At 50.8% G+C, this 20,252-nt stretch overlaps 1 protein-coding gene across 1 annotated transcript; it reads right to left on the bottom strand.

Annotated features, from left to right (window-relative positions):
- Window positions 1–772: 772 nt before the first annotated feature.
- On the bottom strand, window positions 773–13,669 carry LOC116937801 (uncharacterized). The gene is made up of 9 exons (XM_076057196.1): window positions 13,364–13,669; window positions 11,609–11,776; window positions 10,381–10,457; window positions 9,367–9,556; window positions 8,342–8,476; window positions 7,399–7,664; window positions 6,297–6,364; window positions 5,434–5,693; window positions 773–4,930 (listed from the first exon to the last, which is right to left on the bottom strand). The coding sequence occupies exons 1-9, from the start codon at window positions 13,482–13,484 to the stop codon at window positions 3,900–3,902; spliced, it is 2,316 nt and encodes a 771-aa protein (XP_075913311.1). The 5' UTR covers window positions 13,485–13,669; the 3' UTR covers window positions 773–3,899.
- Window positions 13,670–20,252: the final 6,583 nt, after the last annotated feature.

The raw sequence follows: 20,252 nt of genomic DNA, 5'->3' as shown, positions 1-20,252 counted from the left end.
CACGGATGTCCAGTAGGGGCTGGTTTCGGAAAGCTACAACAACAACAATGCTTGTGGGGTTTAGCAAAGTGATTTCAACCTGATCTGTCTGCTACACTACCACACAATTATCACAGCAGTGAACGTCTAGGATAACTTTTTTTGCGTTGTGCTTGGTGCGTTTAACTCTCCAGCGACAATCATGCAGACGCTCCGGGATTGTAAAACAAACAAAAAAACATTTTACTTTGTGGTAACCCTGCAGATGTTCTATCACTCAACCTGACACTGCAACCGATGACACCTGTTATGCACGGTGGTCACCCGATCTATCCAGGCCATACGAAATTAAGTCTGTAGAGTCGTGCGAATCGACGTCTGTAGGGGGGGGGGGGGTGTCAATTGAAGTCTGTAGGGTCTTGTGAATTGTAGTCTGAAGGGCCGTGTGAAATGGAAGTCTGTGGGGCTTGTGAATTTAAGTCTGTAGGGTCGTGTGGATTGTGGTCAGTAGGCCATATGAAATGGAAGTCTGTAGGGGCGTGTGAATTGAAGTCTGTAGGGGCGTGTGAATTGAAGTCTGTAGGACAATGTGATGTGTAAGTTTGTTGGGTCATAGTTTTACCATCCTTGACGTGCAGGGATGACGACTAGGATTGGTGTTAGGATCAGCGGCGAGCAGTTGTGACCAGGTGCTGCTGTGTGTAACGATTACAGATACAGTGAGGGGAAAAAAGAATGTGATCCCCTGCTGATTTTGTACGTTTGCCCACTGACAAAAGAAATGATCACTCTATAATTTTAACGGTAGGTTTATTTGAACAGCGAGAGACAGAATAACAACAAGAAAATCCAGAAAAACGCGAATTTAAGAGCCGGGAGCCAACAACAGCTTGGTGCTCGCAATGGCTACAGCGACTATTGGAAGGGTCGATGCGGCCTCCGCGTTGAACAGCAGGAGACAACGGGTACAGTCTGGATCCGCTACAACGCTGCGTGTTAGTTCTAACGACGCCAACTGGACGACACAACGCCGTGAATGTATCGTAGGGGATACACGCCGTCCGTAACGCGGACGCGGATTGGATGCTACGCGACCGAGCAAACGGAACTACGTCTCAACGCGAGTAGGAGTAAGCGGTTCTACGTGCGGCTGCCCTCGGCGTAGCGGCGTCGCAACGAGGAGGAGGCGTTGGGATGCTGCTGGATGCTTCTAGACGCTACCCACGCGCCTCGGTTTTAGTCCCGCCTCTGTCTTGCCCATCATCTCGCGTGTTATCGCGGACCACGCTTCACCCCCCCCACTATAGTTTATATTATTTCTCCACAACGCGGTTGTTCTTCAGGAACGCAACAACCACCGCCGCGTTGCGGGAGAACGACGGACCGTGAACGCGCTTCGACGATTCGCGGTAACGCGACGGCAACACAAAGCGCCACGCGCGGTCTCTTGCGACCGGCGGTATCTGCGACGAAGGTTTTTGTCGTCGTTGCCGCCGGGTTAGATGGCGTTGGATCACAATCCTGGCACGTCGCCCGATGAAGCCGGTCGCCGTTGTTTGTAATCGCCGGCGACACGTCACCGGTACTCGAATTGTAAATGCTGTTGTGGGTTCACTCTCGGCGACACGCAAGCGCCGTGTGCTGAAGTTGGTAACCAATTGGCACGTTTCGTTTACGTGACAAACCCTGACTGATTGGCCGTGCCAGGCGATGGTGGTGGGTGACGGTGGGTTAACGACACAATGTTTATGTTTACGAGATCTCTAACACAACAACAACAACAAAGAACAAACCTCTGTCACGGCAAAGTGTCACCACAGAGCAAGTCGCTCCCACCTCCTGGAGACACTGACAGAACAAGTCGCTCCCACCTCCTGGAGACACTGACACAGAGCAAGTCGCTCCCACCTCCTGGAGACACTGACACGGGCTGTGTGAGCTGGGCTGCCTTCACAACCAACGAGACGCCGGCGCTGCCAACTGGGACCAAGACGTCAGCGCTGCCTCCACCGGTCCGGTGAGGTCATTCTCAACAGCAGGTTTTTGTTTTTTTACTTCACTTTACTTTTCCATGTAAGGCCCCCACTGAGCTGTGGGGTAGCGACCCGCCTATCACAAATGACGGCAGCGCACCGAAGTGGCTTGTCACGTGACATTTACAGCAGCCAAATACTCTGAACGCATGTTGAGATGTTAACCACCTCTCCTGGTATACAGGAGATCGTTGGTTCGATTCCGACCCTGACGCCTGCTGTATATTTTGAGTTTGCGCGTCTCTCTCTCTCTCTCCCCGTTGTCGTGTGGATTTTTCTCCAGGTCCTCCGGTTTTTCCCTCGACATTTAGAATCCAGATCACGCAATCAGAGTATCTGGCCGCTATCAATGTCCACGCAATGATGAGCCACTTCGTTGAGCTTTCATTTGTGATGGCCAGGTGGTCGCGTCTGATTAAAGAGCCACTACGTATCCAGTTGGACCTTACTTGGTAAAATCCCAAGATAATGTTTGTTAGTTTAAGTATGTGTATATAATTTTAAACAGAATCACAAACTAACGCTCAAGAGTCAACGCGCGCCACCACCGAGCGACAACACGCGAGCAACCGAAACGACGCCGAGAATCTCTCGACACTTTCCCACGTCCGAGACGTCTGCAGAGTTGTAGGGTGGGTGTCACCGTTCACGGGGTGGGCGTCGCCGTACACGGGGTGGGCGTCGCCATTCACGGGGTGGGCGTCACCGTTCACGGGGTGGGCGTCGCCATTCACGGGGTGGGCGTCGCTGTTCACGGGGTGGGCGTCACCGTTCACGGGGTGGGCGTCACCGTTCACGGGGTGGGCGTCGCCGTTCACGGGGTGGGCGTCGCCGTTCACCGCAGAATCCCACGAATTGAGCGAGCGGCTGCTGCTGTTGTTGTTATCAAGACGTCGTTGCTCACCGCAGAGAAGCGTAGCGACACGACCGCCGCCACTCTGCGCTAGCCGGCGCCAAAACTGTGCCACGCTCCCTGCCCCGCGTGGCCCTGTGGGAGCCTCGCTACCGATAAAGTTACTTTAGTTCTCACTGCGTTTCGTTGTTCCGACGACGACGACGTTCACGCACGGCGCGCGGCGTCGTCGCAACGGCAAAGGGTCAAAGTTCACGCCGGGAACATTTTCAACGGGGGAGGCAGCAGCAACAACACGCAGGGCGATCCAAGCGCAGATGCCCCACTCATACCTACACCCGCCCCCCCCCCCAACGCCATCTCGGAATATTTTTTCAGGTCGCAGGAATTCGATGAGCTATGAAGCTCTTCTCCGCAGATCTCCAGCCGTTCCACAGATGTCCTCTCCTACCAACCCCCTCCCCCTCCTTTCCTCTCGGCAGCAAAGTGAATATCGCGCAAGAGATGGCTCGGGGCTACGGGACTGAGTGCACGGAGATTCGTGAGCGGACGCCGCCTTCGTCATCGGCCGCGGTTCGGCCTACCGCTGGATGGGTACGTACAGTACATACTTATGTACTTATGTTATCATGTACTTATGTACTTATGTACTGTACGTAGGTCGCACGGGGCAGGGCTACGAGACGGCACGCGGTGCTCACGGAGACCGGCGGGAGACGTGCAGACTGGGGTATCTGTAGGTGGATCGCCCTGCGGTGCCCCCCTCTAGGGTAACAACAGTGCAGCTCTGCACGGGGGACTCTGCACACTCACACACAGGGACCCCCAGGTGGTGGGGGTGGGACGTGCAGTGGTTCGGACCGAGAACTCTGCACTTGCAATCGAGGGGTGGCCGGGTCGGTTTAATCTCCCGCCCCCCACAGGGTGTGAGGCAGGTGTAGGAGGATTCCGTAGGTTTCCGTGTTCACATTCAAAATCAGTTTCAAGAGTGGCACAGCCTCGGCTAATCACGTGGCCTGTTGTTGGAAACTAATTCACAGCTCGGCGCTGTACGCTTTGTGCTCTGGATGGCTGACTTTTCTGTTTCCACGTGGATGAGAAAATGCATTCTGGCCGGTGTGTGTTCTCTGGTGGCTGTGAAGTGTTGATGGCCGTTCAAACGCCTTCTCACACACGGTGCACTTGAACGGCTTCTCTCCCGTGTGTGTTCTCTGGTGGCTGTGAAGAGTTGATAGCCATGCAAACGCCTTCTTACACACGGTGCACTTGAACGGCTTCTCTCCCGTGTGTGTTCTCTGGTGGCTGTGAAGATGTGATAGATGTGCAAACGCCTTCTCACACACGGTGCACTTGAACGGCTTCTCTCCCGTGTGTGTTCTCTGGTGGCTGTGAAGAACTGGTAGTTGTGCAAACGCCTTCTCACACACGGTGCACTTGAACGGCTTCTCTCCCGTGTGTGTTCTCTGGTGGCTGTGAAGATGTGATAGATGTGCAAACGCCTTCTCACACACGGTGCACTTGAACGGCTTCTCTCCCGTGTGTGTTCTCTGGTGTCTGTGAAGATTTGATAGTTGTGTAAACGCCTTCTCACACACGGTGCACTTGAACGGCTTCTCTCCCGTGTGTGTTCTCTGGTGCCTGTGAAGAGTTGATAGCAGTGCAAACGCCTTCTCACACACGGTGCACTTGAACGGCTTCTCTCCCGTGTGTGTTCTCTGGTGCCTGTGAAGACTGGATGGGTCTGCAAACGCTTTCTCACACACGGTGCACTTGAACGGCTTCTCTCCCGTGTGTGTTCTCTGGTGCCTGTGAAGATGTCTTAAATGTGCAAACGCCTTCTCACACACGGTGCACTTGAACGGCTTCTCTCCCGTGTGTGTTCTCTGGTGTATCTTCAAGCTACTCTTGCGGTCTGTGCTGTATGGACATTGGTCACACTGATGACTTTTGTCACTGGGCTTAGTGGGGTGTCTCCTCTGCACGTGATGCTCTAGACTAGAGCGGCAGATGAACTGACGGTTGCAGGCAGGACACGGCAGCCTTGTGACCTCCACACCCACTCCACCTGCGTCATCCCAGAGGCACAAGATGCACACACCAACACCTAGACATGATCACTCTTGAACACGTGTGTGTGTATATACAAAGGTAAAGGTCCCCAACAGCCATATCAGACTGTTGGGCAAGTGCTGTTTGCAAGTACCTATGAAGGCCGGCATGTCACACGAGTGGGAGGGTGGCCAGCACCACACATGGCCGCCTTTGTCTCCCAGTGGCAATGTTTACTACTACACACCACACCTGTTACTCATTTGTACCTTAGTAGTGTGTGTGGTGCCTATTAACTCTGGTGAGCAGTGGCTATCATCCCTGGTGAGCGGTGGCTATCATCTCTGGTGAGTGGTGGCTATCATCTCTGGTGAGTGGTGCCTATCATCTCCCGTGAGTGGTGGCTATCATCTCTGGTGAGTGATGGCTATCATCTCTGGTGAGTGGTGGCTATCATCCCTGGTGAGTGGTGGCTATAATCTGATGAGCAGTGGTGAGTCTCTGGTGAGCGGTGCTCACAGTGTTCCTCGCTTGGTGGAGGCTGCACGGGCTGCAGGTCTCTGGCGGTGGCCCTGGGAGCCAACTCGCTGCTGCTGCTGCGGCGTCGCGAGGGCCCGGCCTCGCAGGCGATGCCCAGCTCCTGGGCGAACTCCTCGCCGTACCAGACCAGCAGCTCAGAGCCGGGCCCCACGGCACGGAACGTGCGGTAGTAAATCTGCCCCCGGTGCTGGAAGGCCACCAGGTTCTGCTCCTGCTCATTCCTCGCGCAGTTGACGAACCTGCGGGGGCAGACGCGGGGGGCGGGGTGGGCGCCGTTAGCGAGCGCCTATTAAGGGCCGGCACTGGGCGCTACGTGGGGGTGGTGTGGCTGGAACCACGCTCAGTACCGGGTGCTCATTTGATGCCGAGTCGACCAAGGGGAGGCCCAGGGTCTCTGGGTGCAGTGGTTCTGGTCTCTGTGTGTGGTGGTTCTGGTCTCTGTGTGTGGTGGTTCTGGTCTGTGTGTAGTAGTTCTGGTCTCTGTAGTGGTTCTGGTCTCTGTATGTGGTGGTTCTGGTCTCTGTGTGTGGTGGTTCTGGTCTCTGTATAGTGGTTCTGGTCTCTGTGTCGTGGTTCTGGTCTCTGTGTGGTGGTTCTGGTCTCTGTAGTGGTTCTGGTCTCTGTGTGTAGTAGTGCTGGTCTCTGTGTGTAGTGGTTCTGGTCTCTGTGTGTGGTGGTTCTGGTCTATGTGTAGTGGTTCTGGTCTCTGTGTGTGGTGGTTCTGGTCTCTGTGTGTAGTGGTTCTGGTCTCTGTGTGGTGGTTCTGGTCTCTGTAGTGGTTCTGGTCTCTGTGTGGAGTGGTTCTGGTCTCTCTGTGTAGTGGTCCTTAAGACAAGAATCACCTCATCCAATTTGATTTTGATTCATCCTGAGCATCAACATATTCACGATCCTTTTTGTTTTTGTAAATCTGAAACACACACGCACACGAGCAGATCCACGGATAATTAATGTGAGTTGGACCGTAACTGGAACTTCTTTCGTACCGGACATAGCCAACCGTGCTGATCAGAGGTGCGGGGGAAGGACAACAAACTAAACACTAAAAGCAGTTCTAAAGAAATGAATTTTAAATCTACAAGATTTACAAGTGCATAGCTCCAGTAGCTTCCTAATATTGTAAGGAAGAACCTTCCAGACGGCCACAGAAGTGCGTCTGTAAGCGCCGCGCCATGTGCTGACCACCGTCTTTGCACGATGGGTAGCCAAACGCCGCTGCTGCTGCTGCTGCTGCGAGCATGAACAGAGTTTGCGTGATGATGGTTTATGCTTCTTGACGAGATAAGCGGCGAGGTGTCGTGGTTTATTTTTGCGTAAGGAGTGCGTGAGGCGGAACCACCAGTCTGTGGTTCCTCCTCACGCATCGAAGTTGTTCTGTCCTTGCGAGCGAGCGGCTACTGTGGGTTACAAGTTGAACTCATGACGTTAAATTTTGGGTCTCTCTGTGAATCTGTGGGTCCCTGTGTGAGTCTCTGAGTCTCTGTCCAAATCTCTAGGTCTCTGTGTGAGTCACTGGGTCTCTGTGTGAGTCTGTGGGTCTCTGTGCAAGTCTGTGGGTCTCTCTGTGAGTCTGTGGGTCCCTGTGTGAATCTCTGAGTCTCTGTGCGAGACTGTGGGTCTCTGTGCGATTCTCTGGGTCTCTGTGCGAGTCTCTGGGTCTCTGTGCGAGTCTCTGGGTCTCTGTGTGTCTGTGGGTCTCTGTGCGAGACTGTGGGTCTCTGTGCGAGTCTGTGGGTCTCTGTGCGAGTCTCTGGGTCTCTGTGCGAGACTTTGGGTCTCTGTGCAAGTCTCTAAGGTCTCTGTGCGAGTCTGTGGGTGACTGTGTGAAGCTATGGGTTTCTCTCTATCTCCCTCACGAGCCTCCTCTCCACACACACGATGATGATGATGATGTAGGAACAGGAGGAGGCTGCAGCAGTGGCAGTGGCAGCAGCAGCAGCTCACCAGCCAGCAGTACTCGCTCACGGGGTTCTCCTCAGACACCTCTCCCTGGTAGGGCCCAAACATCACCCCCTTGGGCAGCTTCTTCCTGTTGCTCCACACCCCGAGGCCGGCGCCGGCGATGGAGGAGGCGCCGACGGTGAGGCCCTGGGGCAGGCTGAGCCGGGCCCTGTCGGCCACTCCCGGGGCCACGGCCGTGTCCGCGATGAACTCTGGCGGGCCGTGCACGGAGCACTCCCCCAGGTAGAAATCCCTGCACAGCTCGCAGACTGAGAGCCACAGCAGCAGCAGCAGCAGCAGGAGGGGGGCGAATCGCAGTAGCAACAGCAGCAGCAGCAGTGGCACTGTGAGAGAGTGAGAGGGTGAGGAGCGCTCCAGACAGATGCCTCCCTCCCTCCCTCTCTGCATGGTGAACTTATTTAGCTCGCTCATCGGAGATGTATCCCCTGTCACCCTCCCTGCATCCCTCCCCTCCCTCCCTGCATCCCTGAGTGAGGGAGTAAAAGAGAGAGAGGTGAGTGAGAGTGCGAGAAAAAGGAGCGTGTGAGAGGGAGGGCAAGGGGGAGAGAGTGAGAGGAAGCAGGTGGAATATATCGAGTGAGAACGCGGGAGCAATAGAGGGACATAGGTGAGAGTGTGAGAAAGTGAGAGTGTAAGAAAGCGAGAGAGATAGGTGAGAAAGTGACAGTGTAACAAAGCGAGAGAGATAGGTGAGAGTGTGAGACAGTGAGAGTGTAACAAAGCGAGAGAGATAGGTGAGAGGGTGAGACAGTGAGAGTGTAACAAAGCGAGAGAGATAGGTGAGGGTGTGGGAAAGTGACAGTGTGAGAGAGAGTGTGAAAGTGACAGTGAGAGATTGACAGTGAGAGAGAGAGTGAGAAAGTAACAGAGTGACAGTGAGAGTGAGAAAGTGAGAGAGAGAGGTAGAGGGAGCAGGGGGTCTCACAGAAGAAGTCGTCGTCCTGGGGCTCCTCCACCTCTGTGTAGACTTTCCTCTCGCGCTGCCGCAGGCCGTAGCGAGAGCGAGCGCTGAGCGACACCGCCGCAGCCTGGGCGGAGGAGGCCGGCGGCACGGAGGAGCCTGCGGGCAAACGCGGCGAGATGTTGACCACCTCTCCCGGTGTACGGGAGGTCGTGGGTTCCATCCCGACCCTGACGACCCACGCTATATGTTTGGAGTCTGCGTGTTGTACCTCCACGTGGTTGCTTGGATTTTTCCCCGGGTCCTCCGGTTTTCCCCTCGACGTTCAGAATCGACGTCACGCATTGAGGGTAATTTGGCCTCCTATAAATGTCCACGTGATGACGATGGTGACAAGTCACTTTGCTGATCTATCATTTGTGATAGCCAGGACGCTTCTGAAAAAACAGCTACACGGCTCAGTGGGGCTCACCCTGGTAAAATAAACATTGTTTGGTTCATAGGCTGCATCAGTACCAGCAGCAGCACTGACGGGGGCACATGTAGCAGTAGCATCAACAGCATTGGCGACTTCCATCAGCAGCAGCGGAAGATTGCGGAGTTCCGGTGGGAATAGAGGGGAGCGTGGAGTTCCGGTGAGAATAGAGGTGGAGTGTGGAGTTCCGGTGAGAATAGAGAGGAGTGTGGAGTTCCGGTGAGAATAGAGTGGAGTGTGGAGTTCCGGTGAGAATAGAGGGGGAGCGTGGAGTTCCGGTGAGAATAGAGAGGAGCGTGGAGTTCCGGTGAGAATAGAGGGGAGCGTGGAGTTCTGGTGAGAATAGAGGGGAGTGTGGAGTTCCGGTGAGAATAGAGGGGAGTGTGGAGTTCCAGTGAGAATTGAGGGGAGTGTGGAGTTCCGACTGGAATAGAGGTGGAGTGTGGAGTTCCGGTGAGAATAGAGGGGAGTGTGGAGTTCCGGTGAGAATAGAGGGGAGTGTGGAGTTCCGGTGAGAATAGAGGGGAGTGTGGAGTTCCGGTGAGAATAGAAATCACCGCTGCAGGCTACGCACCTCCACGTATCCTCTGGAGCACCACCCTCAGGGCCTCCTTGCAGGCGGTGGCTCTGCGCTCCAGCCTGAACATCGCCATCCTGGCCTTGTGCACCTCCCTCAGCTCAAATCCCCTGAACTCCTCCTGCTGCTGCTCCTCCTCCACGCCCTGCAAGATGCTCCACACGTACTCCAGGGCTTCCGCTTTAGTCTGAGCGGAGGGGGCGGTGGGGTGAGGGGTCGGAAGGGGGTGTGGGGGGCAGAGTTGGTGCGGTGACCAGCGGTGGCTGGGAGATGTTAACTCCCTCGCCTGGTACGCAGGAGGCCGTGGGTTCGATCTTGACCCTGACACCTCATCGGATTCCTCCAGTACAATACATATTCTAATTCTGATATTCTGCTTCTGTATATCTGATTCCATACATCAAGCAGAACCATGCCGTCGTCATGCTGAACCTCGGTGGGTATGGCAGGCCAAGCCTCTTCTACGAAAAGTAAAAAGTAATAAAATACAAATTAAGATTCTTCCGCTGATCTGTGTTACGTCATTTCTGTATGACTCCAATAATTTTGATCGTCAAAATCGCCAAATTTGCGTAGATCCGCTGCTAATACAGGGAGACGAGAGGTGAGGCAGCGACGAGCTCAGCCTCCCCTCTGATTGCGCAACCCCTCAGAAACTGGATGGAGCGCGGGCAATAAGCGCGTGCCTGTTACCATCTCTCTGTAATGATTGGAATTAAACAGAAATTACATTTATAACACAGATCAGTGGAAACATTTTTTTTTACTTTTCGTAACAGCTAATTTCATTGGCGTATATGACAGGTGAGGCTCTAGCCTCGCCTGCCTCCCCTGACCGCACGTCCCTGGTATAGTAAGTAGTGTTTAGTAGTACGTACGTATGTTGAAGTTCTTTGGCACCGTACGTAGCCAACCTCGCTAATGGGAGGTGCGTGGGAAGGACAACTAAAGACAACAACAACAGCAGCAGCAGCTGTAACGAGAGGAGTGCCGTGCGCTGTGCACAGAGACCTTGCGCTTGCTGGGAGCTGCCCTCGCGTGCGACTCTCCCACGGTAGCCCAGCGTGAAGCGGCCCCCTTGCCTCCTCCTGCGTGAACACACGCACATACGTGAACACACGCACACACACACGTGTGAACACACACGTGAACACTCACACACGTGAACACACGCACGTGAACACACGCACACACGTGTGAACACACACACACGTGAACACACACACACACACGTGTGAACACACGCACACACGTGTGAACACACGCACACACGTGTGAACACACGCACGTGAACACACGCACACACGTGTGAACACACGCACACACGTGTCCATGTGTGTAAACACATGGATACCCGTGAACACACGCACAAACGTGTGTTCACACGGACACGCATGAACATATGCAAAGACAAAGATCCCCCGTATAGCCTTAACAGACTGTAGGGGCAAGTGCTGTTAGCGAGCACCTATGAAAGCCAGAACGGTACATGAAGGGGTGAGTGGCCAGCACCATGCCCGACCGCCTTTGTCTCTCCAGTGGCGATGTTTACTACACACCACCGCACCAGGTACTCATTTTGAGGCTGAGCCGACATAGGGGAGGCCCAGGTCCGGTTCAGATCGTCGTCACTGGTGTTGGCCGTGAGCGGGCATTTAACTTGGGTCGCCGAGTTCATAGCGCAGATTGACAACCATTTTAACATGTAGGATTTCGCGACCAATATTATTAATAATAAAGATTTTTTTGGGGTTAGATCGCGTAATTATAAATGTGTCGCTAAACCCGTCACCACCCGACGAAGCCAATCCGTAAGTTTCGATTTAAAGCTTTCGTGACTGCAATGATTCATCTTCTTGGTTCTTTCGGTAAAGTCACGTAGAATGATAATAAACGTCGTGAGAATATTATTGTGTTATTTTATTTTATCAATTTTATTATCATTCTACGTGACTTTACCGAAAGAACCAAAGAAGACCAATCCGTAAGGTTTGTCAGAAAAAACAAAACGTGCCAATTAGTTACTAGTTCAGCACTAACCGGTTGTGTGGTGGACAGTGAACCCACAACAATTCGAGTATGGTACTGTGACGTTCTGTTGGTGATTACAACCAGCTTCATCAAGTGAGTCTACAGGGGGTCTCTGTGTGAGTCTACAGGGGGTCTCTGCGTGAGTCTACAGGGTGTCTCTGTGTGAGTCTACAGGGGGTCTCTGCACGCTGTGCAAGCGCCCTTTTACGTTTGCCTCCTCCGCCTCTTCGTCCTCCGTGCACCGCCACCTCTTTCCTCTTCCTCCTCCCCGTCCACTCCTCGTCGGAGTCACTCGACCGCCCACACTCCGCTCCATTCCCCCTCGCCCTGCGCTTGCCGCGTGCGCGCATGAACTCGGGCTGGGCCGGGTTCATCCCTGCGCAAGGAGGCAGTTGGTCATTGTTATTTGGACGTATTGGCGGTACACCGGTGCAGCATAGCGACTCACCGGTTCCTCTTAACACAGTCCTGACGATGTGATTATTATCGGAGAGTGTTTGTTTGTCGTGTTCGCCACAAGTACGCGTGGTGAATGCAGTAGCTTTGATTCCTTGCAAAAGCTACCATCTATCTGGTGTTTGAACATCTTAACCGCCTCCTGTTTCATTCCCCTAAACCGTAAAACCTATTCTTATTTTTCACAGTCCCGACGATGTCGCTGTCGCCCCTTGAGTGAGCTGCAGGGCTCTCCGTCAGAAGTTGCACTCAGATTCAGCAGCCGCGTCCCCCATTCCGAACGTGCGGTGGCGACACCACGAGTCGTATCGAGGAACCGTCCCACCGAGTCTCTAGGGGCACGAGGAGTCAAATCTTGCCGCTGGAGCACGGAGCAGCCGATCGTCATCACACTGGGCACGACTGGAGCACGGAGCAGCAGATCGTCATCAGACTGGGCGCCGCTGTACATCAACAGACTGCGAAGCTTCGTGTTCAGTTCTGCTCGTGTCACGTTCCGTCTTCCCGCCGCTACGGCATCACGACAACTGATTTTGACGCACCACCACCACCACCACCCCGTAATATCCTTCTGTCCGGGGTCTCGAATCGCGAGGAAAATAAATAATTATTGCCAAAAATGTGCTGATTGTTTTAGACAGCGTAACGGTGTACCACCGCCACTACGTTCATCTATATAATGTGGCTGCTACAACAACACCAAGCAATACAGTAAACACGATAGGAGTGTAAAGTAGAGGAAAGGTTAACAAATCACACACACACAAAATAAACTATTTTTGTAAATGTTGTGGGTTTACTCTCCAACATTAAGAATCCGATCAGCTATGAAGCTCTTTTTCACAGATGTCCCATAGGGGGCACGGGGCCAGAAAAGTTACAACAACAACGACACAATACACAAACACGATAGCAGTGCAAAGTAGAGGAAAAGTAAACAAATCATTAAACTAAATCTATTTTTACTTCACCAGGTGAAGTCCACTGAGCTATCGGCTTCTTCTTCAGAAGCCACCTGGCTGCCACAAATGACAGCTCAACCAAGTGGCTCACCACGTGGAAAATTTACAGCAGCAGCCAAAAACGTTAAACGCGTGATGTTGAGTCTACATTGTGGAGCGACAACCCGGAGGACTGGGATCGAACCCACGACCTCCTGTAGACCAGGCGAGGAAGTTAACATCTCACGGGGGAGAGACACACGCAGACTCCAGATATATGACAGGCATCGTCAGGGTCGGCATCGAACCCACGACCTCCTGTATACCAGGCGAGGTAGTTAACATCTCACGGGGGAGAGACACACGCAGACTCCAGATATATGACAGCCATTGTCAGGGTCGGCATCAAACCCACGACCTCCTGTAGACCAGGCGAGGGAGTTAACATCTCAGCCACCGTGGCGCCCCGTGCATGGCACTCTGCTACGACGTTCTGGTCTCATCATCATTATAATCACTACGACAATTAGTTTAGTTGTGAAGAGGCTCGGGCCTGCCGTACCCACCGAGGTTCAGCATGACGGCGTGGTTCTGCTTGATGTTCCTGTAGCGCCGCTTCTCGCACTCGGCCAGGTCGCTCCACTCGGCCTTGGTGAAGAAGCCTCTGATGTCTCGGAAGTCGCCCATCTCCTGCTGCTGAGGCGCAGAGACACGGAGGGGACGAGACGCGGACGACGGTCAGACGCAGTCACGGAGACGCAGTCACGGAGATGGAGTCACACGGATAGCGAGTCACGGAGATGGAGTCACACGGATAGCGAGTCACGGAGATGGAGTCACACGGATAGCGAGTCACGGAGATGGAGTCACACGGATAGCGAGTCACGGAGATGGAGTCACACGGATAGCGAGTCACGGAGATGGAGTCACACGGATAGCGAGTGACGGAGATGGAGTCACACGGATAGCGAGTCACGGAGATGGAGTCACACGGATAGCGAGTCACAGGGATACGAGACAAAGATCCCCCGTGTGGCCTTAACAGACCGTCTGGGCAAGCGCTGTTAGCGAGCAGCGCCTATGAAGGCCGGAACGGCGCGCGAGGGGGTGGGTGGCCAGCACCACGCCCGGCCGCCTTTGTCTCCCCAGTGGCGATGTTCACTACTTCACACCCGCTACACCGGGTGCTCATTTGAGGCTGAGTCGACCTAGGGGACGAGGCCCAGGACCGGGTTAGAAGATCGTCGCCGGTGTTGGCCGAGCGCTGCGCTACGAAGCCGGCAGAGACCCGAGTTCCATTCCCGCTCACGGCCACCACCAACAGCGGTGACGATCATCTGAACCGGTCCTGGGACCTCGTCCCCTAGGTCGCCTCGGCCTCAAATGAGCACCCGGTGTAGCGGTGTGTGAACATCGCCACTGGGGAGACAAAGGCGGCCGGGCGTGGTGCTGGCCACCCACCCCCTCGTGTGCCACAGTGCCGGCAGCCTTAATGGGTGCTACTCACTGACAGCCTGTTAGAGGCTACACGGGGGATCTTTGTCTTTGTGGTAAAGTGTGGGGACTCCCCACCTCTACCATGACGTACTAGCTCCAGATAGAGGTAACTTTACCCCACGTTAGTTAAATTTACCTCAGGTGAGGTAACTTTACCTCAGGTGAGATAACTTTACCTCAGGTGAGGTGACATTACGTTAGTTAGAGGTAAATTTACCTCAGACGCGGTAACTTTACCTCATGTGAGCTAACTTTACCTCATGTGAGCTAACTTTACCTCAGGTGAGGCAACTTTACCACAAATGAGATTACTTTACCTCAAGTGAGGTAACATTACGTTAGGTAGAGGTAACTTTACCTCAGGTGAGATAACTTTACCTCAGGTGAGGTAACTTTACCTCAGGTGAGATAACTTTACCTCAAGTGAGGTAACATTACGTTAGGTAGAGGTAACATTACCTCAGGTGAGATAACTTTACCTCAGGCCAGGTAACTTTACCTCAAGCAGAGGTAAAATTACCTCAGGTGAAGTAACATCTCAAGAGAGATAACTTTACCTCATGCGAGGTAACATTACCTTTGGTGAAATAAAATTACTTCAGGTGAGGTAACTTTTCTTGAGGTGAAGTAACTTTACCTCAGGTAGAGGTAACATTACCCCACGTTAGTTAAATTTACCTCAGGTGAGGTAACTTTACCTCAGGTGAGGTAACTTTACCTCAGGTGAGGTAACGTTACCTCAGGGGAGGTAACTTTACCTCAGGTGAGGTAACTTTACCTCAGATGAGGTAACTTTACCTCAGGTGAGGTAACATTACCTCAGGTAGAGGAAACTTTACCTCAGTTGAGATAACTTTACCTTAGGCGAGGTAAATTTACCTCAGATGAGATAACTTTACTTCAGGTAGAGGTAACATTACCTCAGGTGAAGTAGCTTTACCTCAAGTGATGTAATATAACGTTAAGTAGAGGTAACTTTACCTCAGGTGAGATAACTTTACCTCAGGTGAGGTAACATTACCTCACTGAGGGTAAGGTAATCAGAATGTGATGCAATCCGAATAAAATCACGTTACATTATAAGGTAATCTTCACCGCGACATTCTCATTCAGTGCAAAGTAAATATTGTACAATTAATTAGTCGCTCGTGTCAACACTGTACTAGATGTCGAGCTGTAATCGTAACGTGAAGTCGTCTCGTAGCGTAAATCTTACACGATTTTAAATACGGACTGCAATGTAACCCCCGTGTAATGTAACCCTTATAATAATCATCGTGTAATGTAATCTAAATGTAATCCTTCAGATAAGGTAACATTACCTCAGTTGATGTAACTTGTAATCCCCGTATGTCATGTGAATGTAATATCCGTGTAACGCAACCCAAATGTAATCCCCGTGTAATGCAATCCCTATATAATGTAATCCCCATGTAATGTAATCCCCGTGTAATGTAATCCCCGTGTAATGTAATCCCCGTGTAATGTAATCCCCGTGTAATGTAATCCCCGTGTAATGTAATCCCCGTGTAATGTAACGTCCGTGCCTCTGAGGGAGCTGACGCCATTGACGCGGCTTCTCCCTTCCTTGGCTCGGCGCGGGAAAATTCGAATGGGGGAGTGGGGGGTGGGGGTGGGGGGAGTGGGAGGAGTTTAGGAAGTGGGGGTCGAGAGGAGTGGGGGGTGGGGGTTGCGGGGGGGGGGTGAGGGAGACGTATGACGTCATCGCGCTTTGCTCCCAACAGACTCCGAGGGGGGAGATGCGATACGGGTGACGTCACCACGCAATGACGCAATCAGATTTTTTTTTTAATCAGAATCTTTATGGTGCAGGAGGTATCCGATAAGCTAGAAAGCTCTTTGTGTCACAGATATTCAGTAAGGGGCACAATCTGGCTGTCCGCCTGATGATGCTGGTTGTGATTACTGGCGAAACGTCTTTCTCAGATTTATAAATGTTGTGGATTTGCTCTCCAACACACAACCGTTGTAGTGCAACACTATACACTACACTACTATACACTAAACTATACACTACACTACACACTACACTATACACTACACTATACACTATACAATACACTACACTATACACTACACATTACACTACAGACTACACTATACACTATACTATACACTACACTACTATACACTACACTATACACTACACTCTACACTGCACTATATACTACACTACAGACTACACTATACACTACACTATACACTACACTATACAGTACTATACACAACACTATACTATACACTACACTATACACTACACTACTATACACTCTACAATACACTCCTATACACTACACACCACACTACACTATACACTACACTATACACTACACTATACACTAGTGCTGTACTAAATCACGAGTTGGCATTTCTGTTCACGTGACAACCCCTCTTACAAATTGGCTGTGTCGGGTGGTGTCGGTTTTAACGACACAACATTTATATTGACGCGACGCAACGCCAGAAAAGAAACCTCTAATTATGGATCCTCAACCTGAATAAAAACCTACGACAAAAACAAAATCTCAATCGATTAATTAATTTAATGGTGACCTCCTTTGCCAGGACCAAAATATGAGAAGAGGTTTTCCCCTTTTTCCTGGCAACAAAACAGCTGCGTTAAGATGTTAAAACACCAAACTTAAACCTTCTACAAGGATTCATACTCTGTGGTTTAAAGCTTTCGTGACTGCAGGGATTCATATTCTTGGTTTTTTCGGTAAAGTCACCACCACGTAGAAGGGAAATAATAAAAAATAAAAAATATATAAAACAATAAAATTCTCACGACGTTTCGATTGCAACACAAGCAATCATCATCAGGTGTGAAAACCACAGCAAGAAAATGTTATTGTATTATTTTATTGTTTCCCTTCTACGTGACTTTACCGAAAGAACCAAAAATATTAAAAAAACACTCTGATCGTATCTGTGGCATTGTCTTTGAAACTGATTGGTCCACACCAGAGACGGCTTTCTTTCGAGCCTCGTCTCAAACGGTGTTAGACCAGAGGACGCCGAAATTCTCAATCGATTCCTTATTACTCTTTGGTTCTTTCGGTAAAGTCACGTAGAAATAAAATAAATAATTGAATACGACGTTTCGATTGCAACACAAGCAACCGTCATCAGGTGTGAATGAATGCAAGCTCGGAGAGAGACACATCTACAGAGAGAGAGACACACACAGAGACACATATACAGAGAGAGAGAGAGACACACACAGACAGAGACACATACAGAGAGAGAGAGAGAGACAACACAGACACGTAGAGAGACGCATACACAGAGAGAGACACACACAGACAGAGACACATACACAGAGAGAGAGACACACACAGACACGGAGAGAGACGCATACACAGAGAGAGAGACACACACACAGACAGAGACACATACAGAGAGAGAGAGAGAGACACACACACAGAGACATATACAGAGAGAGAGACACACACACACAGACAGAGACACATACACTGAAAGAGAGAGACAACACAGACACGGAGAGAGACATACACAGAGAGAGAGACACACACAGAGACAGAGACACGGAGAGAGACATATATACAGAGAGAGACACAGGGACATATACAGAGAGAGACACACACACAGAGACACATACAGAGAAAGAGAGACACACATGGGGGAGAGACACATAGCGAGACACACACAGAGAGAGACATATACAGAGAGACAACACAGACATGGAGAGAGACGCATACACAGAGAGAGACACACACACAGAAAGAGACACAGAGAGAGAGACAACACAGACACGGAGAGAGACACATATACAGAGAGACAACACAGACAGAGACATACACAGAGAGAGGCACACACACACAGAGACACATACAGAGAGAGAGAGAGACACACACACACACAGAGACACATACAGAGAGAGAGAGACACACAGGGACATATACAGAGAGATAGACACAGGGACATATACAGAGAGAGAGAGACACACAGGGACATATACAGAGAAAGAGAGACACACACGGGGGAGAGACACATAGAGAGACACACACGCAGAGAGAGACACAGAGAGACACACACACACACAGAGAGACATATACAGAGAGACAACACAGACACGGAGAGAGACACATATACAGATACATATACAGAGAGAGAGAGAGACGCACATGGGGGAGAGACACATAGAAAGACACACACGCAGAAAGAGACACACACAGAGAGACACAGAGAGAGACACACACAGAGACACAGAGAGAGAGACACATGGGGGAGAGACACATATGAAGACACACACGCAGAGAGAGACACAGAGATACACAGAGAAACACACACATGGGGGAGAGACACACAGAGAGACACACACGCAGAGAGAGACACACAGAGAGAGACACAGAGAGAGAGACACACATGGGGGAGAGACACACAGAGATACACACAGAGAGACACGGAGAGACACACACAGAGACACACAGAGAGACACACACATGGGGGAGAAACACATAGAGAGACACACGCAGAGAGAGACACGCAGAGAGACAGAGACACACCGAGAGAGACACACATGGGGGAGAGACACATAGAGAGACACACACAGAGAGACACACAGAGAAACAACGCCTCTGTGACGAGGCATTTATATATAGAGAGAGGGGGGCAGATAAATTAGCATGTCAATGATAGCGGCAGGAGGAGATGAATTGGAAGTTTGAGAAAACAAACCTCGTAAAGTCACCACGTAGAATGAGAATAAAATAATAAAATAACACAATAAAATTCTCACGACGTTTCGGCCACAACGCAAGTGGCCGTCTTCAGGTGAAACGTCGCGAGAATTGTATTGTGTTATTTTATTATTTTATTCTCATTCTACGTGGTGACTTTACCGAAAGAACCAAAGAAGATGAATCCTTGCAGTCACGAAAGCTTTAAATCGAAATTTAAACCTCGTAAACTTAGAAATGTAATGCAATGCGACACATTTGTGTGTTGCATTTGAAATGTTTCTCGCTCCGAGCTTGCATTCATTCACACCTGATGACGGCTGCTTGTCTTGCAATCGAAACGTCGTGTTCTATTATTTATTTTATTTATCCGTGACTTTACCGAAAGGGGCCCGTCCATAAATGACGTCACGCACCTAGGGGGGGAGGGGGTCAGACATTTGTGACGATGTGTGACGAGGAGGGGGCGGGGGGTTGAGAAATGTGACGTCACATCAAAATGCGCAACTTTATAAATAAATATAGGCAAACACGTTCTACTTAATTAAATATACTTTTTCTTTGGCTCTTTCGGTAAAGTCACGTAGAATGAGAATAAAATAATAAATTGATAAAATAAAATAACACAATAATATTCTCACGACGTTTCGGCCACAACACAAAGCGGCCTTCATCAGGTGAAGGGACGAGACTGTCTGGAGGACAGTCACTAACAGCGCTGTCCTCCAGACAGTCTCGTCCCTGCACCTGATGAAGGCCACTTGCGTTGTGGCCGAAACGTCGTGAGAATATTATTGTGTTATTTTATTTTATCAATTTATTATTTTATTCTCAATCCACGTGGTGACTTTACCGAAAGAACCAAAGAAGATGAATCCTTGCAGTCACGAAAGCTTTAAATCGAAATTAAATATACTTTTTAAAATAAATGTTTCCTCCTACAACATCAGAGTTGCAGCGGCACATTAAATACCGCACTACTACAATGACAATAGTTTAAATCGATTAGAAGCATGTTTTTTAGTTTTTTTGGGGGGGGGGAGGCAGAGCTTTGTGACGTCATATTTGAGGGCTGGGGTCTGACTTTTTGTGACGTCGTGTGACGATGCGGGGGGGGGGGTCAAAAATCGTCCAAAATCGCGTGACGTCATTTATGGACGGCCCCAAACAAGTCACGAAAGCTTCAAATCAAATTTCGATTCCTTATCATTTTAATTCTCAATCGATCCTCCCT

This window comes from Petromyzon marinus, chromosome 80 (genome assembly GCF_048934315.1).
Source record: "Petromyzon marinus isolate PM22_M1 ecotype Great Lakes invasive population chromosome 80, UKy_Petmar_22M1.pri1.0, whole genome shotgun sequence".
NCBI classification, from domain to species: domain Eukaryota; kingdom Metazoa; phylum Chordata; class Hyperoartia; order Petromyzontiformes; family Petromyzontidae; genus Petromyzon; species Petromyzon marinus.
Note: the sequence above shows the minus strand (reverse complement) of the source record. Positions and strands in the feature narration are given on the sequence as shown.

Excerpts from the sequence above, each read along its gene's own strand:
- LOC116937801 (XM_076057196.1), bottom strand. The coding sequence starts at position 13,484 with ATGGGCGACTTCCGAGACATCAGAGGCTTCTTCACCAAGGCCGAGTGG. Across the intron at positions 9,557-10,380 it reads CAGCTCCCAGCAAGCGCAAG|ACTAAAGCGGAAGCCCTGGA; the intron begins GTCTCTGTGCAC and ends CCCTCCGCTCAG. Across the intron at positions 4,931-5,433 it reads TCCACCAAGCGAGGAACACT|GTGGAGTGGGTGTGGAGGTC; the intron begins GTGAGCACCGCT and ends GGGATGACGCAG.